At 46.8% G+C, this 24,468-nt stretch overlaps 3 protein-coding genes across 6 annotated transcripts in view; 2 read left to right on the plus strand and 1 right to left on the minus strand.

Moving 5' to 3' along the window:
- The window catches only part of anapc1 (anaphase promoting complex subunit 1), a 35,718-nt gene extending 28,958 nt beyond the window's left edge, over positions 1-6,760 (plus strand). For 3 of the 4 annotated variants that reach the window (XM_079729820.1, XM_079729819.1, XM_079729821.1), the window contains exons 40-53: positions 115-189; positions 295-356; positions 445-589; positions 1,161-1,354; positions 2,010-2,096; positions 2,252-2,369; positions 3,189-3,266; positions 4,460-4,527; positions 4,604-4,742; positions 5,177-5,263; positions 5,559-5,651; positions 5,843-6,044; positions 6,333-6,455; positions 6,583-6,760. In XM_079729820.1, the coding sequence (XP_079585946.1) occupies positions 115-189; positions 295-356; positions 445-589; positions 1,161-1,354; positions 2,010-2,096; positions 2,252-2,369; positions 3,189-3,266; positions 4,460-4,527; positions 4,604-4,742; positions 5,177-5,263; positions 5,559-5,651; positions 5,843-6,044; positions 6,333-6,455; positions 6,583-6,671 (1,560 nt within the window). In that variant the 3' untranslated portion in view covers positions 6,672-6,760. Of the gene's footprint in view, positions 1-114; positions 190-294; positions 357-444; positions 590-1,160; positions 1,355-2,009; positions 2,113-2,251; positions 2,371-3,188; positions 3,267-4,459; positions 4,528-4,603; positions 4,743-5,176; positions 5,264-5,558; positions 5,652-5,842; positions 6,045-6,332; positions 6,456-6,582 lie in introns of those variants that run through there. The other variant, XM_079729822.1, reaches the window with a different exon arrangement.
- A 702-nt stretch (positions 6,761-7,462) lies between these two features.
- LOC307071893 (C-signal) lies at positions 7,463-10,272 on the minus strand (the record flags this gene model as incomplete). Its single annotated transcript, XM_079731019.1, has 4 exons — positions 7,463-7,895; positions 8,076-8,173; positions 8,842-9,019; positions 9,928-10,272. The coding sequence occupies 4 exons, from the start codon at positions 10,270-10,272 to the stop codon at positions 7,704-7,706; spliced, it is 813 nt and encodes a 270-aa protein (XP_079587145.1). The 3' UTR covers positions 7,463-7,703.
- Positions 10,273-10,608: 336 nt separating this feature from the next.
- nphp1 (nephronophthisis 1) overlaps positions 10,609-24,468 on the plus strand; it is a 19,139-nt gene continuing 5,279 nt past the window's right edge. The window contains exons 1-12 of the mRNA XM_079758540.1: positions 10,609-10,836; positions 11,147-11,205; positions 11,373-11,433; positions 12,503-12,630; positions 13,984-14,158; positions 15,791-15,892; positions 19,237-19,295; positions 19,648-19,693; positions 19,887-19,962; positions 20,169-20,263; positions 22,611-22,739; positions 23,751-23,825. Coding sequence (XP_079614666.1) covers positions 10,765-10,836; positions 11,147-11,205; positions 11,373-11,433; positions 12,503-12,630; positions 13,984-14,158; positions 15,791-15,892; positions 19,237-19,295; positions 19,648-19,693; positions 19,887-19,962; positions 20,169-20,263; positions 22,611-22,739; positions 23,751-23,825 — 1,077 coding nt within the window. The 5' untranslated portion in view covers positions 10,609-10,764. The remainder of the gene's footprint in view (positions 10,837-11,146; positions 11,206-11,372; positions 11,434-12,502; positions 12,631-13,983; positions 14,159-15,790; positions 15,893-19,236; positions 19,296-19,647; positions 19,694-19,886; positions 19,963-20,168; positions 20,264-22,610; positions 22,740-23,750; positions 23,826-24,468) is intronic.

A 24,468-nucleotide genomic window follows, 5' to 3' on the forward strand; every position in this document is an offset into this window, starting at 1 on the left:
AGAGAGAGAGAGAGAGAGAGAGAGAGAGAGAGAGAGAGAGAGAGAGAGAGAGAGAGAGAGAGAGAGAGAGAGAGAGAGAGATCTCTCCACTCACTGACGTGTTTGTGTGTTCAGTCTCTCGCCAGGTGTATCATCATGTGGGATGAGATTCTCCCTGACGCTGACTGGGTCCGCGGTAATGTTCCCCAGGTACACCCACCTGACTCGCACGTACACACACACCTGAAACACACAGTCACACCTGGCTCACACGTACACACAGTCACACATGGGTAAGTGTGGATTTCTCTTCAGATCATCACGGACCATATTGAAGGCACAGGTGTAGCAGAAGACCTTACCCTGGAAACTATGTCGTAAGTGTCCCTCACACACGCATTCGCTCTCATTCTATCTCTCTCTCTCTCTCTCTCCCGTCAGTCATTCCTGTGCTCGCTCTTCCAGACAAGCTCATGATTATATCATCGCGGGGGCGTGTCTGGCCGTGGGGTTCCGCTTCGCCGGCTCCTCCAGCGCCGAGGCCTTCAAGTGTCTCTACAGCTGTTGTAGGAGCTTCATGAATACCCTGTGCGCCTCCACTCCTGCTGTGGTGAGCTCAACCCGGCGCTAGCCCTGTCACAACCCAGCACTAACCCTGTCACAACCCGGCACTAACCCTGTCACAACCCGGCCCTAACCCTGTCACAACCCGGCCCCAACCCTGTCACAACCCGGCCCCAACCCTGTCACAACCTGGTCCTAACCCTGTCACAACCCGGCCCCAACCCCTTCACAACCCGGCCCTAAACCCTTCACAACCCTGCCCTAACCCCTTGACAACCCTGCCCTAACCCTGTCACAAACCGGTCCTAACCCGGCCCTAACCCCTTGACAACCCGGCCCCAACCCTGTCACAACCCGGCCCTAACCCTGTCACAACCCGGCCCCAACCCTGTCACAACCCGGTCCTAACCCTGTCACAACCCGGCCCCAACCCTGTCACAACCCGGCCCCAACCCTGTCACAACCCGGCCCTAACCCTGTCACAACCCGGCCCTAACCCTGTCACAACCCTGTCGTCACAGAGATAATCCTAATATATAATGCCATTGTTATCAATCCAATCCTCACAGCAGAGCTGTTTGTTAGTTGTTGTTCTTAACTAGTTGTTCTTCTACCAGACGGGTCAGTATAACCTCCAGACGTGTCTGTCCATGGTGCTGCTAGCCCTCTCCATGGTGATGTGTGGTTCTGGAGACCTGAAGGTTCTCCAGGTGTGTCGGTTCCTCCACAAGCGGACGGGAGGAGAGATGAACTACGGGTTCCACATGGCCCACCACATGGCCCTGGGCATGCTGTTCTTAGGGCGGGGCCGGTACTACAAACTATCACCATAAACTACACACTTTAAACTACACACTATACACCACATGGCCCTGGGCATGCTGTTCTTAGGGCGGGGCCGGTACTACAAACTACCACCATAAACTACACACTATACTATGAACTGCACACTTTAAACTACACACTATACAACACATGGCCCTAGGCATGCTGTTCTTAGGGCGGGGCCGGTACTACAAACTACCACCATAAACTACACACTCTACTATAAACTACACACTTTAAACTACACCCTATACACAACATGGCCCTGGGCATGCTGTTCTTAGGGCGGGGCCGGTACTATAAACTACACACCATAAACTAAACACTATAAACTACACACTATACTATAAACTACACACTATATACTATCCTATAAATTACACACTATACTATAAACTACACACTATATACTATCCTATAAAATACACACTATACTATGAAATGCATACTATATACTTTATTATAAACTACACACTATACTATAAACTACACACTGTATACTTTATTATAAATGACACACTATACTGTAACCTACACACTATACTATAAACGACACACTATACTATTAACTACATACTATACTATAAACGACACACTATACTATTAACTACATACTTGTATGTGTGTGTTTGTGTTTGTAGGTTGTCTCTGAATACGTCCAACTCGGCGATCGCTGCTCTGCTGTGCGCGCTGTACCCCCACTACCCCGCCCACAGCACGGACAACAGGTAACACACACAACAGGTAACACACTGACACACAACAGGTAACACACTGACACAAACACTGACATACACACCGCTCAATTGTAATGTGCTGTTGAGCACTGAGCTGCTCTGATCTTCCAGCCGTATCTCATCATGAAGATCTAACATCTCTCCAGGTATCACCTGCAGGCACTGCGCCACCTGGTGGTCCTCGCGGTCCAGCCCCGCCTCCTGGTCCCCGTTGACGTGGACACCCTGAAGCCCTGCTACGCCCTGCTGGACCTCACCTACAAGGTACCTGGCCCTAACCCTAACCATAACCTCACCCACGAGGTACCTGACCCTGACCATTACCATAAGCCTGCTGGACCTCACCCACAAGGTACCTGACCCTTACTGTGCGTTCACAGCAAACGCGAAATTTGTCGCCCGTTCGCGTTGTCGCCGAAGTTTTGTCGCGCCACAAATAATAATCTGTCGCTGTGCAAGTTTTGTCAGGCGAATTTGTCGCGCCACAACTTTTGGCCGCCAACGGTGCTTCATGCCAATTCATTCTCAACCACGGCCGAGATAACCACCATTGCATGTCTTCACCTTTTGTGGAAGAGGGAGAGACGTCGGAGAACTCGACGCAGTCTATTCATAATATTGTAATGACCACGGAATAGGCAGTGAATTGGAACCGTTGGAACACACAAGACCGGAAACCATAGCAATGCCGGTAAACAAACCCCGAGAAGCCCAATCCTGAAAATGTTCAACTCGAGCGAATTTGTCGCGCCACAAATCCGCGTGAATGCGCTCGCCTGTGCAGGGCGAAAGTGTGGCGCGACAAATCAAGACTTTTCGCCGGTTTTCTCTAGCGAAAAATTCGCCCGATACGCGTCTCTACGTTCACTTTGTATGGGATCTTGTCACACCGTCGCGTTTGGTGTGAACGCACAGTTACCATTACCATATCCCTGCTGGACCTCACCTGCAATGTCCCTGACCCTGGTACCCTAACCCTGACCCCTTCACTGGTACCCTAACCCTTTTACACCCTATTGGACCTCGCCTACAAGGTCCCTGACCCTGGTACCCTGACCCTAACCCTGTCACTTCCTGTTCCAGGAGAGCCCGTGGTACGAGGAGACGACGGTGGAGGTCATGGCCCCCGCCCTGCTGCCAGAACTACATCTGCTCAAGCAGGTCCCCTTACACCTTACATTACCTTACACTCCCCCTTACCTTACACCTTACCCTACCCCTTACTGTACACCTTAGATTACCTTACCCTCCTCCTTACCTTACACCTTACCCTACCCCTGACTGTACACCTTAGATTACCTTACACTCCCCCTTACCTTACACCTTACCCTACCCCTTACTGTACACCTTAGATTACCTTACCCTCCTCCTTACCTTACACCTTACCCTACCCCTTACTGTACACCTTAGATTACCTTACCCTCCTCCTTACCTTACACCTTACCCTACCCCTGACTGTACACCTTAGATTACCTTACCCTCCCCCTTACCTTACACCTTACCCTACCCCTTACTGTACACCTTAGATTACCTTACCCTCCTCCTTACCTTACACCTTACCCTACCCCTGACTGTACACCTTAGATTACCTTACACTCCCCCTTACCTTACACCTTACCCTACCCCTTACTGTACACCTTAGATTACCTTACCCTCCTCCTTACCTTACACCTTACCCTACCCCTTACTGAACACCTTAGATTACACTTTACCCTACCCCTTACTGTACACCTTAGATTACTTTACCCTCCCCCTTAATTTACACCTTAGATTGCCTTACCCTCCCCCTTACCTTACACCTTAGATTACCTTACCCTCCTCCTTACCTTACACCTTACCCTACCCCTTACTGTACACCTTAGATTACCTTACCCTACCCCTTGCCTTACACCGTACCCTACCCCTTACTGTACACCTTAGATTACCTTACCCTACCCCTTACCTTACACCTTAGATTACCTTACCCTCCCCCTTACTTTACACCATACCCTCCCCCTTACCTTACACCATACCCTCCCCCTTACCTTACACCTTACACCTTACCCTCCCCCTTACCTTACACCTTACCCTCCCCCTTACCTTACACCTTACACCTTACCGTACCCCTTAACTTACACCTTACATCTTACCTTACCTTACACCTGTAGGTGTTTCTTTCCTTGTGTTAACTGGTTGTTGACTGGTGTTAACTGGTTGTTGAATTGTGTTTACTGGTTCTTTCCTGTTGTTGACTGGTGTTTACTGGTTGTTAACTGGTGTTTACTGGTTGTTGAATTGTGTTTACTGGTTCTTTGATGTTGTTGACTGTTGTTGACTGGTGTTTACTGGTTGTTAACTGGTGTTTGTGTTTGTAGGTAAAGGTAAAAGGTCCTCGCTACTGGGAGCTCTCCATTGATCTCAGCAAAGACAAACAGCACCTCAGGTAGTAAATGGGTAGTAAACGGGTAGTAAACGGGTAGTAAACTATGAGGGAGTAACGTGGGTCTCTCATTGGTCAGGTCCATCCTGTCCCGGGACGGGGTCCTGTACGTGAAGCTGCGGGCCGGCCGGCTGCCCTACAAGGAGGATCCTCAGGGCTGGAAGAGCCTGCTGTCCTCAAAGGTCAACCAGCACAGCTCCAAGCTGCAGGCCTTCAAGGTACCGCTGAGCTAGCAGACAGACCCCACCCTGACTCAGACCTCCACCCTGACTCAGACCTCCACCCTGACTCAGACCTCCACCCTGACCCCCACCCTAACCCTGACCCCACCCAGACCCTGACCCCCATCCTGACCCCATCCAGACCCCATCCTGACCCCATCCAGACCCCACTCTAACCCTGACCCCACCCAGACCCAACCCAGACCCTGACCCCCATCCTGACCCCATCCAGACCCCACTCTAACCCTGACCCCACCCAGACCCAACCCAGATCCTGACCCCCAACCAGACCCCCACCCAGACCCCCTGAAGCAAAGAAATAGAGATGCATTTTGCATCTCGCGTTCTATTGCATCGCGATTTTGGTTTGAATTTGACTCATCGTTCAGCCCTACTTACCATGCCCCCTGACTCTGAGCTGTGGTCTGCAGCCTGAAGACATCTCCAACTTCACGTCGGACGCCGCCCTCCTCTCCTTCTCTGAGCTCTTCTGTAAAGACTCAACCGGAACCAGACAGGTGACTCCACACTGCTCCAACCGAGCCCCTTGACTTCACCAGCAACATCAGCTGACCTCCTCCACCACTAGCTCCTCCACCAGAAGCTTACCTCCTCCACCTCTAGCTTACCTCCTCCTCCTCCTCCTCCTCCTCCTCCTCCTCCTCCTCCTCCACCAGTAGCTTACCTCCTCCCCCTCTAGCTTACTTCCTCCACCTTCGAAATCTCACACAATGTGTGATATCTTTCTCTTTAACTGTACCTCACTTTACCTCTCTTACTTTTGGTTGTGTGTGTGTGTGTGTGTGTGTGCAGGTGGAGGAGATGCGGTGGTTCTCCTCCATGCTGACAGAGTGTGTGACTCAGGAGACCCCCGAGATGCTGCCCACCTACATCGCCCTGGAGCAGGTACAGCGTCGAGCTACCAACCGTGTGTGTGTGTGTGTGTGTGTGTATACAGGTGTGTGTGTCCAGGTGTGTGTGTGTGTGTGTGTACAGGTGTGTGTGTGTGTGTGTGTGTGCTGTCCATGTGTGCATGTCCAGGTGTGTGTGTAGAGGTGTGTCCAGGTGTGTCAGTGTGTTCTCCTGTGTGTCTCCAGGCGGTGCGCTCCCTGCAGAGCGGCTCGCTAGGCCACACCTTCCCGCTGTGGCAGGTCCGCCTGGTGCTGGAGCAGGTGGGCCGGGCGCTGCACGGGGGCGGGGCCCCGCAGGGGGCAGGGCCCTACAGCATCCTGCTCTCCTCCGAGTTCCTCTCGGTCATCCACAGCATGGCGGACATCACCATGGAAACCTGGCTCAGAGGTAAGAGGGGGGCGGGGGGGGGGGGATGGTGTGTGTTTGTGTGTGTGTGTGTGTGTATGTGTGTGTGTGTGTGTGGACAACAGGTCTTTTTGTCTGTATTGTGTGTAGATAACAGGTTTGTGTATTATGTGCAGATAACAGGTGTGTGTAGATAACAGGTGTGTGTAGATAACAGGTGTGTATTGTGTGTAGATAACAGGTGTGTATTGTGTGTAGATAACAGGTGTGTATTGTGTGTAGATAACAGGTGTGTATTGTGTGTAGATAACAGGTGTGTATTGTGTGTAGATAACAGGTGTGTGCTGGGGTCCTACCTGAGGAAGGGGGAGGTCTCAGCCATTCAGAACAGCATGCTGGCCTGTTTCCTGGTCTACAGGGCATTACCCAGCATGCCCCTGGCCTCAGTAGAAGGTACACACACACGCGCACACACGCACACAACAATAACAAAGTGTCTTCTGGAAACACATTTCTCTACTATTATTACTTTAATTGTAATATGTGTGTCTCTCTCTCCGTCCCCCCCCCTCCCCATTAGAGCGAGCCCGTGTAGGTAACATGTTGATGTCGTTTGCCCCGCTTGGACTGCCCTTCAGGGAGCTGCTGAGATTGGCTCAGGTCTCATAAGCCCCGCCCCCAGGCTCTGTCAGCCAACCCTTGTCATGGCAGCATGATCGTCCTGTGGTCTTTATGTTGTTACTGTTTCTCTAATAAAATTAATCCTCATAATCAAAGACTATGACTAGTCATTGGATGTCGCTATTGTTTATAGTGATATAAATAATTGCTAATATAACCACAATTATTGAGTATTCTTATCGTATAGACATGAATATACACTGATCTATTATAAGCACAATGATAATTTTGTGCAAACCAACATTATATTGAGAGTACTAGTGTGTAATAAGTGACTATAGAGGAGAACTAGTGAGTGATAAGGGACCAGAGGACTACTAGTGAGTAATAAGGGATCAGAGGAGTACTAGTAATAAGTGACCAGAGGAGTACTAGTGAGTAATAAGTCTAGGAGTACAAGTTATAAGTAACCAGAGGAGTACTTGTGAGTAATAAGTCTAGGAGTACAAGTAATAAGTAACCAGAGGAGCACTTGTGAGTTATAAGTAACCAGAGGAGTACTAGTGAGAAAGAAGTGACTAGAGGAATACTAGTGATTAATAAGTAACCAGAGGAGTACTAGTGATAAGTAACCAGAGGAGTACTAGTGAGTAAGAGGTGACTTCCAGCCAGGAGTTTATTAACAGATATGCATCTCATTACAGAGAGGATGGAAAAAAAGTGTATATATGTACACACACATATACATAGATATAATATATACACACATATACATATAAATATATATAGAGCAGAGGTTCTGTGTTGTTTGTTGCCGGTTCTAGCCGGCTGTAGGCGGTTCTACCAGGGGATAGGGGCCCCGTCCCAGCTGTAGGGGCCTCTACCAGGGGATAGGGGCCCCGTCCCAGCTGTAGGGGCCTCTACCAGGGGATAGGGGCCCCGTCCCAGCTGTAGGCGGTTCTACCAGGGGATAGGGGCCCCGTCCCAGCGGTAGGGGCCTCTACCAGGGGATAGGGGCCCCGTCCCAGCTGTAGGGGCCTCTACCAGGGGATAGGGGCCCTGTCCCAGCTATAGGGGCCTCTACCAGGGGATAGGGGCCCCGTCCCAGCTGTAGGCGCCCCCCGTGTGCTCCATGCTGAGGGTCTGGATGAGGGCCAGCAGCAGAGCCACCGAGTGCTGCGGGCTAAAGAGCCGGTCGGCCGGGACCCCGCGGTGGTACGGGGCGGAGAGGTCGGTGGCCACGGTGCCCGGGTGGAGGGACACACACACCACCTACATACACACACACACACACACACACACACACACACACACACACACACACACACACACACACACACAAAACTCTGTTATAATGTGACAGGGTTTCTCTCTAGTGCCTCAGAGTCCCACAGGTCAAAAGTCAGGAAGACCCTGACAGAGGTAACACACGTGTGTGTGTGTGTGTGTCACCTTGTTGTGTGAACTCCTTCCCAGCTCTACTGACAGCGTTTTGGTCACCATGTTCAGAGCAGCTTTAGAGAGTCTGTAGCTGTACCAGCCCCCGAGAGCTGGAACACATCACCATCATCACATTATCATCATCATCTTTACATTATCATCACATCATCACATTATCATCATCATCTTTACATTATCATCACATCATCACATTATCATTATCATCTTTACATTATCATTACATCATCATCTTTACATTAACATTATATCATCGCATTATCATCATCATCTTTACATTATCATCACATCATCACATTATCATCATCTTTACATTATCATCACATCATCACACTATCATCATCATCTTTACATTATCATTACATCATCACACTATCATCATCATCTTTACATTATCATCACATCATCACATTATCATCATCATCTTTACATTATCATCACATCATCACATTATTATCATCATCTTTACATTATCATCACATCATCACACTATCATCATCTTTACACTATCATTACATCATCACCCCACAGTTAATAACATATCAATAACACTTAATAACATATCAATAACAGTTAATAACATATCAATAACAGTGGTGTGAGGCCATACTATTGTCCCCGATGGAGCCCACCCGGTTAACATAAAAATAACAGTTAATTACATATCAATAACAGTTAATAACCTATCAATAACCGTTAATAACGTATCAATAACAGTTATATATCAATAACCGTTAATAACAGTGGCGTGAGGCCCTACCGTTGTCCCCGATGGAGCCCACCCGGGCCGTCATGTTGACCAGGAGCCCCCTGTGCTGCCGGCTCCTCTCGGGGGGCTGGGCCCCGAAGGCCCCCCCCCCTTTCATCAGTAGGGGGCTGAAGTACTTGGCCATGAGGAGGGGCCCCACCGTGTTGGTGGAGACCGTCGCCATGACGCCCTGCAGACAAGGACACACTCCATAAGGACACACTCCACAAGGACACACACTCCACAAGGACACACACTCCACAAGGACACACACTCCACAAGGACACACACTCCACAAGGACACACACACTCCTCAAGGACACACACACTCCTCGAGGACACAGTCGACCAGGACACACTCCACAAGGACACACCCCACGAGGACACACACCCCACGAGGACACACACCCCACAAGGACACACACTCCTCGAGGACACACACACTCCTCGGGGACACAGTCGACCAGAACACACTCCTCAAGGACAAACTCCTCAAGGACACAGTCCTCAAGAAAACACTCTCTTAGTCTAAGGAAGGCAGACGACCTCACTCAGGACCAGCAGGTCGCTCCTCCAGAGAGGAGGCGGAGGTTGAACAGGACCTCGAAGCTCAGGACCGTTGGCTGCGTGTTTGACCCCCAGCTGGGGTCAACGCAACCAGTGGAGCCCCACAGCCAATCCGAACCCAGAGCCCCACAGCCAATCACAACCCAGAGCCCCAAAGCCAATCACAACCCAGAGCCCCACAGCCAATCACAACCCAGAGCCCCACAGCCCAAACCCAGAGCCCCACAGCCAATCAAGCTCACTGGTTGAAGATAACCCCCATCCGCACAGACAAGAAGTCCAAGTCTGAAGAAGTGTCTCCAGTGAGGAGGAACATCAAAACCACTGACGTCACCAGAACACAGGGCTGTGATTGGTGGAGTCAGTAGCTTGGTCAGGAAGGTTTAAATGAACGGTCAGCCATGACGGTGGTGATCTGTCGTCCTCGAACCAGAGGTTCAGGTGATGTTAAGAAGCCACGCCCACTTCATTTCAGGTGATGTTAAGAAGCCACGCCCACCTCAGGTCAGGTAAGCGGGCATCGGGCATTACCTGTGCGGACACGTTCCGCAGGCTGGTCTCCCCTCGACCGGAAGGATGCAGCATCGCGGAGCAGTTGATCATCAGGTCCACACCGCCAAACCGCGCGGCCACGCGCTCCGCGGCGCCGCGCACGTCGTCCTCGCGGTCCACGTCCAGCTGGAGGAGCGACAGGGTCCCGGTCCCGGTCCCGGTCCCGGGGCCCCGGGCCGCCAGGGCCTGGAGTTCCTGGCAGGCGTCCGGGTGGCGACATGTTGCTATGACCACGGCGGGGGTTTTCCACTTCAGTAACTGTTTGCAAAATTCAAGTCCGAGACCACGGCTCGCGCCTTGCACAACAACTACGGGCGCCGCCATGACAGCTGACTGTAGCTCCACCCACACACTCCATATTTGTAGCAAGATCCACCCACAAGGGGCGTGGTTTAACAGACTGATGACGCGTATTCTCTTCGTGTTCCAAGATCATAACAGAATATTATCTAAGTATATTAAACACTAGTAGTACCTACTAAATCCACAAGGGAGCAGTATATTAAACACTAGTAGTACCTACTAAATCCAACGGGGGGGGGGGGGGGGGGGCGTATATTAAACATTAGTAGTACCTACTAAATCCACCAGAGGGCAGTGCATACAGAGGGCTCAGTAAATTCACCTTATTATTGCCGAATAAAAAGAAACAGAAGCGATGCCTAGCGACCAGAGGACGCGTCTCACAGATTACCTCCTTTTATAAGTAAATGCTACAAATAATACTCATAGTTTGTATCTGGCAGCTACAAGTACGTCTCACTGATGTGATCATCGTACTCCGTGGATTAAAACCTTCCGTAGTTTGATCGGAAAATGGCGCCAAAAAGAAAAGGTTTGGAGAGCCTCGCTCTCATCCGGAGAGAGGCTGACGTCATCACAACACAGGTACAGATATACACTAAATAGAAACTAGATAATATAGAATAGATAATATACAGACCATTATCATAATTATAGATAATAGAGAGACTATTATCATAAATATTAGTTTACTGTACTATAAACTATAGTTTACTATAACTTTACTAGTTTAAAGCAAAACATAAAGTTTAAAGTTACACAATAGTTAAAAAACAGTCAATTTAAACAGTAGTTTAAAACAATAAAGGTAGACAGTCGTAAAGTTGCTCAATAGTTCAACAGTAAAATTAGTACTTAATTCTCAGATAGTTAAGTGACCAGTTTGATCCAACAGGTGGACCTTCTGGCAAAGGACGTTCCTGGATGTGGGAATAGCCAGGATGTACGACTGAGGTAATTCAACTATAGATACAGCTATATATATTTATATAGACGCATGTATATTTATTTAGTCATATGATATAAAATTCAATAAATAATAATAATTCTCTATTCATTTCTATAAGTCTCTATGACTTAATTCAAGTCTCTTTATTTACTGAAAATGTATTTATTTCCAGATGTCAGAATCTCAGGAGTTTAGCGGAGAAAACCCTCACTGCCCTGAACAACCTCAGCAAGGTTTCGACTCCACTGACCTCTGTCTCATACACACTTAATACTGTCTATATACCCTGTTTATACAGTCTATATACACTCTTAACACTGTCTATATAGCCTGTTTATACAGTCTATATACACTCTTAATACTGTCTATATACCCTGTTTATACAGTCTATACACACTCTTAATATTGTCTATATACCCTGTTTATACAGTCTATATACCATATTTTCCGCACTATAAGGCGCACTTAAAAGCCGGTAACTTTCTCAAAAAACGACAGTGCGCCTTATAATCCGGAGCGCGATTAATTGGTTGATCCATACTGGTTGTAAACGGCGCTCTGTCAAAATGTTTCAGTATGAAAAACCAATAAAAACAATTTAATAATAATAATAAAATGTTTCACTACGACTACGATAAAGCCACACCGCTTGCAGCATTACGGCTATCGTAGTCAGTGCACACAGCATTTTACTGCGCTTACTCACAGTCCCAGTATCTCACAGTATCACACTCACAGTATCTTCTATGCTATGCGCCTTATAATCCGGTGCGCCCTATTTATGAAAAAAGTTCTAAAATAGGTCATTCATTGAAGGTGCGCCTTATAATCCGGTGCGCGTTATAGTGCGGGAAATACGGTACACTCTTAATACTGTCTATATACCCTGTTTATACAGTCTATATACACTCTTAATACTGTCTATATACCCTGTTTATACAGTCTATATACACTCTTAATACTGTCTATATACTGTCTTAATATAAACCCTGGATATACATCTCTATACGTCTATACCGTCTCCTCCTCTGCTCCTCTTCTCTCCTCTGCTCCTCCGCTCTCTCTCTCCTCTACTCCTCCGCTCTCTCTCCTCTGCTCCTCTTCTCTCCTCTGCTCCTCCGCTCTCTCTCTCCTCTACTCCTCCGCTCTCTCTCCTCTGCTCCTCTTCTCTCCTCTGCTCCTCCGCTCTCTCTCTCTCCTGTGCTCCTCCGCTCTCTCTCTCCTCTGCTCCTCTTCTCTCCTCTGCTCCTCCGCTCTCTCTCTCCTCTGCTCCTCTTCTCTCCTCTGCTCCTCCTCTCCCAGATGGAGGGGAGCGGCCCGGTGGAGGACTATGATCAGAGGAGAGAGGAGGAGTGCCTCCGTGTCCGGGGGCTGATAGAGCGTTTGGACGGCCTCGCGCTGCAGCTCTCCTCCCCAGCGCCCGGTCAGGAGTAAGACCGCTGCTCCTCCCCAGGCCTCTGGGGCTAGCCTCTATGGCCAGCCTCTAGGGCCTCTGGGGCTAGCCTCTAGGACCATCCTCTAGGGCCTCTTGGGCCAGTCTCTAGGGCCACCCTCTAGGGCCTCTGGGGCCAGTCTCTAGGGCCACCCTCTAGGGCCACTAGGGCTAGCCTCTAGGGCCTCTGGGGCCAGTCTCTAGGGCCACCCTCTAGGGCCTCTGGGGCTAGCCTCTATGGCCAGCCTCTAGGGCCTCTGGGGCTAGCCTCTAGGACCATCCTCTAGGGCCTCTTGGGCCAGTCTCTAGGGCCACCCTCTAGGGTCTCTGGGGCCAGTCTCTAGGGCCAGCCTCTAGGGCCTCTGGGGCAAGTCTCTAGGGCCAGCCTCTAGGGCCTCTGGGGCCAGTCTCTAGGGCCAGCCTCTAGTGCCAGCCTCTAGGGCCTCTGGGGCCAGTCTCTAGGGCCACCCTCTAGTGCCAGCCTCTAGGGCCTCTGGGGCCAGCCTCTGGGGACAGCCTCTAGAGGCCAGCCTCTAGGGCCACCCTCTAGTGCCAGCCTCTAGGGCCTCTGGGGCAAGTCTCTAGGGCCAGCCTCTAGGGCCTCTGGGGCCAGCCTCTAGAGTCCAGCCTCTAGGGCCTCTGGGGCCACCCTCTGGGGCCAGCCTCTAGGGCCGGCCTCTGGGGACATGTCGATGATATGTAGGGGACATGTTGGTGAGATGTTGGTGAAATTGTTGGTGACATGTTGGAGATGTTGTTGGGGACATGTTGGTGATATGTCTGTTACATGTTGGTGATGTTGTTGAGATGTTGGGGACATGTCGATGATATGTTGGTGCGATGTTGGTGAAGTTGTTGGTGACATGTTGGTGATGTTGTTGGTGACATGTTGGAGATGTTGTTGGGGACATGTCGATGATATGTTGGTGCGATGTTGGTGAAGTTGTTGGTGACATGTTGGTGATGTTGTTGGTGACATGTTGGAGATGTTGTTGGGGACATGTTGGTGATATGTCTGTTACATGTTGGTGACATGTTGGTGAGGTTGTTGGTGATGATGTTGGAGATGATGTTGGGGACATGTTGGTGATGTTGTTGGTGACATGTCGATGACATGTTGGAGACATGTTGGTGCGATGTTGGTGAAGTTGTTGGTGACATGTTGGTGACATGTTGGTGATGTTGTTGGTGACATGTTGGAGATGTTGTTGGGGACATGTTGGAGATGTTGTTGGGGACATGTTGGTGATATGTCTGTTACATGTTGGTGACATGTTGGTGAGGTTGTTGTCAGGTGAATAGTGCAGTAAAAAGCACTCAGTGTATTAAAACCGTTGCCTTGGATCCACAGCGACAGTCAGGAAGAAGACAGTGAAGAGGATGATGAAGAAGGTGATGAGGACGATGAAAAAGATGATGAAGATGATGATGAAGATGATGATGCTTCTGTTGAATCCTCCGAGCCGAGAGCTTATAGCGTCCTGAGTGACATCAGAGGGGAGGAGCCAGGAGATCTTTCTGTCCAGGTACACAACACTGTCTGTCCAGGTACACAACCATATCTGTCCAGGTACACAACACTGTCTGTCCAGAGAGAGTTTTGGTGACCAATTTTCAGATTGTTATTAGATTTTTATTTCATATCTGATGCACCACTTGTGTAAGTTTAGAGTAGAATGTGGTGTTTTGAGTCGTTGAATCAGTAGAAGCTGAGCTCTCTTCAGCACCTGGCCATCACTGGAAGAAATGTTTGCGTGTTTCACTTTTTACAACGTAATCATTTGTCAAAGACCTTGAATATTAATCTTTATGACACGGTTGTTTGGCTGCCCTGGCCGTACGTGACTCTCTATGTCTCTAGGGTTCGAGACTAACCCTCACCCTACAAGTAGTAATGCGCGATATAAACGATATACGATATAAACGATAAAAAATGGCCTACGATAGAGATTTTAATTCTATCGCGATAATGCATGTTGATGACGCAAAATACAATGTTTAATTTTTGGTTTGGTGCAATTCCTTTTCACATTGTAGTTTTCGCAACAGTGCCAGAATTCGTCAACAAACCTGCATGTGTGCAAAGAACGTTAACCCATTTGTACCGGCTGCTGTGGGCGCAACATTGTATCTAGTGTATACAATGTTGCTCCGCGCAGCCGGTACAAATGGGTTAATGGTAAACACGCATTGAGGCGCAATCCGGTCTTAAAGGTAAACACGCACAGATGCGTGATCCGGTCTGAATGGGTTAAATCATTGGACAAAAAGGTCTGGGGAGTTGTAAAGCGTTAAAGAAAAAGGGGGGTGGGAAGCACCGCTGAAAGTAAACAATCATGGACATCCAGCGTGATATACATTGATCTGCGGACTGGTCCAACTCCTTCTCCCTCATCCTGACTTGGAATGTGTTAAATGCATCGGCATTTTTAAGTTATGTTTTCCAGCATACTTTTTACTTGCTTTTGTCGGACCGTCGGGTGGTGGCTCAACATGGAGCAAAGAGGAGACGGAATGTTTTTTGGATATCGGACCCAAATATCCAAAAGACGTTCCGTCTCCTCTTTGCTCCATGTTGAGCAACGTCTCCGAGACCACCTCTCCGGCTGGGTCAACCTCCTTTTGATGGTTAAAAATATCACGTAATCGACAAAAATCTTAACAGTCAATGATCGATCATCAATTAATCATGCCCATCCCTAATTGTCAGTACAGTGTCTGTTCCTTATCTAGAAAGACACCCGTTTTTCCTGTTCTCTGCATCTTGGGTTGCATTTAAGAACCAAGGGCACTACACTAAGTGTAGTGCCTTTTAGAATGGTTTGCACTAAAGGAAAGAAACCCAATACTAATTTTATTTATCTGCAACATTATGTTGTATGATTACAGTGTTTCACAATAAATGTTCTCGAAATGACATACTATATTTCTCTTTTTTTTAAATACATTTAGCAGTTTGGCTTTCCTTAGGGTCTATGTAACCTGTTCTGAAACGGTTATTTTATGATTTTATATCGTGATATATATCGTTATTGCAAGAGGCTGCAATGTATATCGCAATATGGATTTTAGGCCATATCGCCCATCTCTACCTACAAGTTATGTAATATAACGACACCTCCCTAACGTAGAACTCATGTAATACCGCTGTCCTCCAGAGGGGGGAGCTGCTGAGGGTCATCAGCACGGCCGCAGACGGGTGGTGGCTCGCAGAGGACAGCAAGGGAAACCGGGGACTCGTACCGAGGACCTACCTCAAGGTAGGCTCTATCTGAAGGTAGGCTCTATCTATCTGAAGGTAGACCCTATCTGAAGGTACGCTCTATCTATCTGAAGGTAGACCCTATCTGAAGGTAAGCTCTATCTATCTGAAGGTAGACAATATCTGAAGGTACGCTCTATCTATCTGAAGGTAGGCTCTATCTATCTGAAGGTAGGCTCTATCTATTTGAAGGTAGGCTCTAATATTTGAAGGTAGGCTCTATCTTTCTGAAGGTAGGCTCTATCTATCTGAAGGTAGACCCTAGCTATCTGAAGGTAGGCTCTATCTATCTGAAGGTAGACCTTATCTGAAGGTAGGCTCTATCTATCTGAAGGTAGGCTCTATCTGAAGTAAGGCTCTGTCTGAAGGTAGGCTCTATTTATCTGAAGGTAGGCTCTACTGAAGGTAGGCTCTATCTATTTGAAGGTAGGCTCTATCTTTCTGAAGGTAGGCTCCATCCATCTGAAGGTAGGCTCTATCTATCTGAAGGTAGGCTCTATCTTTCTGAAGGTAGGCTCTATCCATCTGAAGGTAGGCTCTATCTATCTGAAGGTAGGCTCTATTTATCTGAAGGTAGGCTCTATCTTTCTGAAGGTAGGCTCTATCCATCTGAAGGTAGGCTCTATCTATCTGAAGGTAGACCCTATCTGAAGGTAGGCTCTATCTATCTGAATGTAGACCCTATCTGAAGGTAGGCTCTATCTATCTGAATGTACGCTCTATCTGAAGGTAGGCTCTATCTATCTGAAGGTAGGCTCTATCTATCTGAAGGTAGACCCTATCTGAAGGTAGGCTCTATCTATCTGAAGGTAGGCTCTATCTATCTGAAGGTAGGCTCTATCTATCTGAAGGTAGGCTCTATCTATTTGGAGGTAGGCTCTAATATCTGAAGGTAGGCTCTATCTTTCTGAAGGTAGGCTCTATCTATCTGAAGGTAGACCCTATCTATCTGAAGGTAGGCTCTATCTATCTGAAGGTAGGCTCTATCTGAAGTAAGGCTCTGTCTGAAGGTAGGCTCTATTTATCTGAAGGTAGGCTCTACTGAAGGTAGGCTCTATCTATTTGAAGGTAGGCTCTATCTATCTGAAGGTAGGCTCTATCTTTCTGAAGGTAGGCTCTATCCATCTGAAGGTAGGCTCTATCTATCTGAAGGTAGGCTCTATCTTTCTGAAGGTAGGCTCTATCCATCTGAAGGTAGGCTCTATCTATCTGAAGGTAGGCTCTATTTATCTGAAGGTAGGCTCTATCTTTCTGAAGGTAGGCTCTATCCATCTGAAGGTAGGCTCTATCTATCTGTAGGCTCTTTCTATCAGAAGGTAGGCTCTATCTATCTGAAGGTAGGCTCTATCTTTCTGAAGGTAGGCTCTATCTATCTGAAGGTAGGCTCTATCTATCTGAAGGTAGACCCTATCTGAAGGTAGGCTCTATCTATCTGAAGGTAGGCTCTATCTATCTGAGGGTAGGCTCTATCTGAAGGTATGCTCTATCTATCTGAAGGTAGGCTCTATCTTTCTGAAGGTAGGCTCTATTTATCTGAAGGTAGGCTCTATCTGAAGGTAGGCTCTATCTATCTGAAGGTAGGCTCTATCTATCTGAAGGAAGGCTCTATCTATCTAAAGGTAGGCTCTATTTATCTGAAGGTAGACCCTATCTGAAGGTAGGCTCTATCTATCTGAAGGTAGACCCTATCTGAAGGTAGGCTTTATCTATCTGAAGGTAGACCCTATCTGAAGGTAGGCTCTATCTACCTGAAGGTAGGCTCTATCTGAAGGTAGGCTCTATCTATCTGAGGGTAGGCTCTATCTGAAGGTAGGCTCTATCTATCTGAAGGTAGGCTCTATCTTTCTGAAGGTAGGCTCTATTTATCTGAAGGTAGGCTCTATCTGAAGGTAGGCTCTATCTATCTGAAGGTAGGCTCTATCTATCTGAAGGTAGGCTCTATCTTTCTGAAGGTAAGCTCTATCTATCTGAAGGTAGGCTCTATCTTTCTGAAGGTAGGCTCTATTTATCTGAAGGTAGGCTCTATCTATCTGAAGGAAGGCTCTATCTATCTAAAGGTAGGCTCTATCTATCTGAAGGTAGACCCTATCTGAAGGTAGGCTCTATCTATCTGAAGGTAGGCTCTATCTGAAGTAAGGCTCTGTCTGAAGGTAGGCTCTATTTATCTGAAGGTAGGCTCTATCTTTCTGAAGGTAGGCTCTATCTATCTGAAGGTAGGCTCTATCTATCTGGGCTCTATCTATCAGAAGGTAGGCTCTATCTATCTGAAGGTAGGCTCTATCTTTCTGAAGGTAGGCTCTATCTATCTGAAAGTAGGCTCTATCTATCTGAAGGTAGACCCTATCTGAAGGTAGGCTCTATCTATCTGAAGGTAGGCTCTATCTATCTGAAGGTAGGCTCTATCTGAAGGTAGGCTCTATCTATCTGAAGGTAGGCTCTATCTTTCTGAAGGTAGGCTCTATTTATCTGAAGGTAGGCTCTATCTGAAGGTAGGCTCTATCTATCTGAAGGTAGGCTCTATCTATCTGAAGGTAGGCTCTATCTGAAGTAAGGCTCTGTCTGAAGGTAGGCTCTATTTATGTAAAGGTAGGCTCTACTGAAGGTAGGCTCTATCTATCTGAAGGTAGGCTCTATCTTTCTGAAGGGAGGCTCTATCCATCTGAAGGTAGGCTCTATCTATCTGAAGGTAGGCTCTATCTATTTGAAGGTAGGCTCTATCTATCTGTAGGTAGGCTCTATCTTTCTGAAGGTAGGCTCTATCTATTTGAAGGTAGACCCTATCTGAAGGTAGGCTCTATCTATTTGAAGGTAGGCTCTATCTATCTGAAGGTAGGCTCTATCTATCAGAAGGTGTCTTTATTTATCTGAAGGTAGGCTCTATCTGAAGGTAGACCCTATCTGAAGTAAGGCTCTGTCTGAAGGTAGGCTCTATTTATCTGAAGGTAGGCTCTACTGAAGGTAGGCTCTATCTATTTGAAGGTAGGCTCCATCTATCTGAAGGTAGGCTCTATCTATCTGAAGGTAGGCTCTATCTTTCTGAAGGTAGGCTCTATCTGAAGGTAGGCTCTATCTTTCTGAAGGTAGACTATCTATCTAAAGGTAGGCTCCATTTATCTGAAGGTGGGCTCTATCCATCTGAAGGTAGGCTCTGTCTTTCTGAAGGTAGGCTCTATCTGAAGGTAGGCTCTATCTATCTGAAGGTAGGCTCTATCTTTCTGAAGGTAGACCCTATCTGAAGGTAGGCTCTATCTATCTGAAGGTAGGCTCTATCTATCTGAAGGTAGGCTATAGCACTTATGTTATATACATATGTATATGTACATTGGTGTCTGTGTGTTCCAGTCGGTGGTCCCAGACGAGAATGAGAGTGAAGAAGGGAGTGATGAAGAACCCAGACCGAGGTAACCTTCTTATGGAGAGATCACCCTTATGGATTATAATATCTTATATATAAATATATAGGTGATCATGTCCAGATAAAGGTGATTAGTATATGCTACACGTAAACCAATTTGATTGGTTCCCTATCTCGGGATATTGGGCAATATCTCGTGATTGAGATCTCAAACTCGAAATATTTTTTCGGCCGTCTCGTCACGCTAATAAAAACAAATAAACCGCTAATAAAAACAAATAAATCCTGGCAAAAGGTGTTATCTTGTTTATTTTTGGAGTGTTCATGTGTAGTATATACTAAAACAATTATTCAAAACAATTATAATTACAGGTTATAATGTTACACTCTCTCTCTAGTGCCTCAGAGTCTCACAGGTCAAAGGTCAGGAAGACCCTCACAGAGGTAACACACACACACAGTCACACACAAACAAACAAAAAAATATATGCACTGACAGACACATAAGCACACATGCACGCACGCACAGACACACACAGACACATACACACACATGCACGCACGCACGCACAGACACACATACAAACACATACACACACAAACACACACGTTGTATTGATGTCTGTTTGTGTGTTAGGTGGATGTGTTATCCGCCATGGGAGCCATACCGCCGGGATTCACACCCTCAACCCTGAACCGCCTGGCACTGGAAGGTCTCTGCCCCCCCCGTCTGTTAGTGGACACACACTGAAGTACACACTCACATACACATACATACAGATATAGACAAAGATATAGATATATGGATGTTTGAGTGTGTGTGTGGCTCTCTCACGTCTGTGAGTGTATAGACATGCGTATATATATACAGACGTATATATATTTATACGTCTGTGTATACAATGTGTGTTGTTTGCAGGGGCCACTTATAGAGGGAGCCGTTTCATTCAGCCAGAGCTCAGCCAATCACAGCTCGCCTTCAAAGACGTCTTCATGGAGCCGAACACAGGCGAGGTGAGAGAGTTGATCTACTATATATGTGTATGTATATATATACATATATATATATATATATATACAGCACTCGAGTTGAGGGGGTCTGAGGGGGGATGGCATCCCCCTTTGGAAAAAAAATTATCAAAATCATCCCCCTTTTGAAACAGCCATCCCCCCTTCCCATCCCCTGTTATTTTATCAATTAATGTGGAACTATTACCGCTATTTCATTATAGCAGTTTCCTTTTTCAATTCGGCGCAGCGTTTCTTTTCCCAGGGACAGATTTGACAGCGATACTGCATTCTCGGGCAATATGCTATTGCGCAAGTAAACAGGCAGGCTTGCGTGCCTTCACGAGCTCTCATTCCACACCGTACGAGACAGACACTGGTAGTGCGAAGCTGTCTCTGCATCTCAGACATCGCTTCCGCAGGCAACTCTGTCCCCTTTTCTCCCATTCATTCCAACCCTTGAGCAACCCTAGTCTTCCTTCTCTGCAGAATGCATTTTTGAAAAAATAGAAAAATAATCCGTTTTTAAAATCCTTAAATGTGATGCATGCCTCCGAATCGTGTGATGCGTCCGATCAGCTGCGTTTTTGGGGATAAAATATATAATAATATAATAATAATAATAATAATAATAATAATAATAATAATAATAATAATAATAATAATAATAATTATTATTATTATTATTATTATTATTATTATCACACGTTGTTCTCCCACCATATGCGCTGTCATCAGAACAAATGATCTGTCCCTAAAAGTTAAAATCCACCATCGCCCCTGGCTTTTTTTTACAACTCGACCACTGTATATATATATATATATACAGTGTTTCCCACAGGATCTTTAGAGACTATGGTGGGGGACTCGCAATCCTCTAGGCGAGAAAACTTTGAATAGATTTAATTTAAATTTAATCAATCTGGTGAATTTTCAGAACCAAAATATGACATATCAATTACTGACAAATTACTTATAAACTGCTGGTACTGATATGAATGTTGATGACATAATGCACAAGGTCAGTTCAGGAGTTTTTAGAGAGCATTTAAAGGTCCCATGGCATGAAAATCTCACTTTATGAGGTTTTCTAACACTAATAAGAGTTCCCCTAGCCTGTCTATGGTCCCCCAGTGGCTAAAACTTGTGTTCGGTGTAAAACGTTGCCTTTGAAAAAAGGGAAGCTCAGGCGCGCTGATTTGGAATGTGGCCCGTCATAAGGGACCAAGTTACCTTGCCCGCCCAGAGAATTTGGCCCGACAATGAGCTACGACTGTGCGAGCGCCACGTGTGTGTGTGTGTGTGTGTGTGTGTGATTACACACACTGTAACGCAAGTATTGTACACTTCTTTGTTATTTGGATAAGAGTTCTGCTGTTGGTGTTATGGCGCATAACACGTCGGTTCTCTGACGTCTCTGGTATTTCCACTACGAGACTCGTAGTGGGGGTTATCTCAGCCATGGTTGAGAAGGAATAGGGGGAAAGGAACTTTGGCTTTGACTCCCTGAAGTACATGAACCACGACATGGAGGAGAAAGGGATTGTTGTCGAGGCACCACCGCCGCGAGGCACCACCGCCGCGAGGCACCACCGCCGCCGAGGCACCACCGCCGCCGAGGCACCACCGCCGCGAGGCACCACGGCTCCGGCGGGAGACAATCGCGGACAACAATCCCTTTCTCCTCCATGTCGTGGTTCAGTCTACTTCAGATTGATGAGGAAGTGGAAGAACCAGAGACGTTGGAGAACCCGACGCAGTCGTTTGAGATTCATCATATCGCCTGGAGGCGCACACAGCTTATGGCCGTGATTATATATATTATATGATATAGATATCTATTTATAATATGATATTATTGAGATATAGAGCTCCTGTAATTCTGTGGTAGGGGCTGTAATTCTGCACCACGGCTGAATTTCGTGTTGGGGCCCACTAATATCTTTATTAAAGCATCCATAAAGTAGCATGCCATGGGACCTTAAAGAAAAGATGAAAACAAAAATGAAAGGCTCAGTGCTGAGCCTTTATACTACTAGTTTATTATTATTATTATTAGTAGTAGTATTAATACTATTCAATTAATAGATTCTGTGCATACCAAATATTCTCTCACAATCCCCCCACCCCCACACACAAACACACACACACACACACACACACACACACACACACACACACACACACACATACACACTCTTAGCTGCCTTTTATATAGACTGCTGGGTTTAACCCAAAAACAAAATAACACAGATGTTGAGTTTGTCTCTTTTTTTGGATATTAAAACTATGGCGGCCGAAATTAGACTACTGGTCAATGTGTGGGAAACACTGTATATAATATATCCCCCAGGTGAGAGGCCGTCAGGTGGCGGTGTGTGTGTGTTTCTCTCTGGTCGGCTGCAGGCGGATCTCTCCGCCCGGAGTGGGCGTGGCCGTGCTCAGTCGCCACATCCGCCTCTGTGCCTTCGATGGCTCCAAGGTACACAACACAAACACACAACACTGCCCTACTACACCCACAACGCACTCACACACAACACAAACACACAAAACTGCCCTACTACACCCACGACGCACTCACACACAACAAAAACACACAACACTACCCTACTACACACACAACACACTCACTCAACACAAACACACAACACTGCCCAACTACACCCACAACGCACTCACACACAACATTACCCTACTACACACACAACACACTCACACACAACATAAACACACAACACTACCCTGCTACACACACAACACACTCACTCAACACAAACACACAACACTGCCCAACTACACCCACAACGCACTCACACACAACACTACCCTACTACACACACAACACACTCACACACAACATAAACACACAACACTACCCTGCTACACACACAACACACTCACACAACACAAACACACAACACTGCCCAACTACACCCACAACGCACTCACACACAACACTACCCTACTACACACACAACACACTCACACACAACATAAACACACAACATTGACCTACTACACCCACAACACACTCACACACAACACAACACAAACACACAACACTACCCTACTACACGCACAACACTACACAACACTACACACACAAACCAAAGACCCCCCCCCACACACAAAATCACACTATATATTACAGTATGATGTTGTATTGTGTTACAGTATGATGTTTAATGTGTTACAGTATGATGCTATGTATTACAGTATGATGTAATGTGTTACATTATGATGCTATTACAATATGATGTAATGCGTTACAGTATGTTGTTATTACAGTATGATGTAATGTATTACAGTATGTTTTTATTACAGTATGATGTAATGTATTACAGTATGATGCTATGTATTACAGTATGATGTTGTAATGTATTACAGTATGATGTATTGTGTTACAGTACGATTATGTAATGTGTTACAGTATGACGTTGTAATATATTACAGTATGATGTAATGTGTTAAAGTATGATGTCATCCTCAGGTTCTGAGTAACATCCACACTGTGAGAGCGACCGTCAACCCCAAGAATCCCAAAACATGGACCTTCTCCGCCCGGGTTAGTACCCACTAGTGTGTGTGCGTGCGTGCGTGCGTGCGTGCGTGCGTGCGTGCGTGCGTGCGTGCGTGGGTGCGTGCGTGCGTGCGTGCGTGCGTGCGTGCGTGCGTGCGTGCGTGCGTGCGTGCGTGCGTGCGTGTTTGTTTGTTTGTTTGTTTGTTTGTTTGTGCAGAGGGGCAGCTTATGAACAGGCAAGGCATGCAACTGCTTGGGGCCCTGGGCCTTTTTTTTTAAATAGATCATCCCTATGGCATTTACCACTTGTTTGACGTGATGATCTGCCAGACTATAACAAACGGTTCAAGACTTTGCTTTAGTAGAGCCAATCGCTACATTTATGTGCTAAACATTTGTTATGTGCACCACTGTTTCACCTGAACACGTCTGCAGTGGCAGATGAGATGTTGAAAGTACAAGCTGATATTGAGCTAAAGTCCAGGGCTCATGGACAATTTGGGAACTTACTCACAAAGGAAAAACTTCCAACCCTGGGGAAATGTGCTACCTCCTTGACTGCATTATTTGGCTCTACTTTTATGCCAGTCAGCCTTTTCTCACATGATTATTAGTAAGTCCAAATACCGATCCACCATCACTGATGGTCATTTGGTAGCCTGCTTGAGAATAGCTTCCAGCAGCTACT

This window comes from Pollachius pollachius (genome assembly GCF_949987615.1).
Source record: "Pollachius pollachius genome assembly, chromosome: 2".
NCBI classification, from domain to species: domain Eukaryota; kingdom Metazoa; phylum Chordata; class Actinopteri; order Gadiformes; family Gadidae; genus Pollachius; species Pollachius pollachius.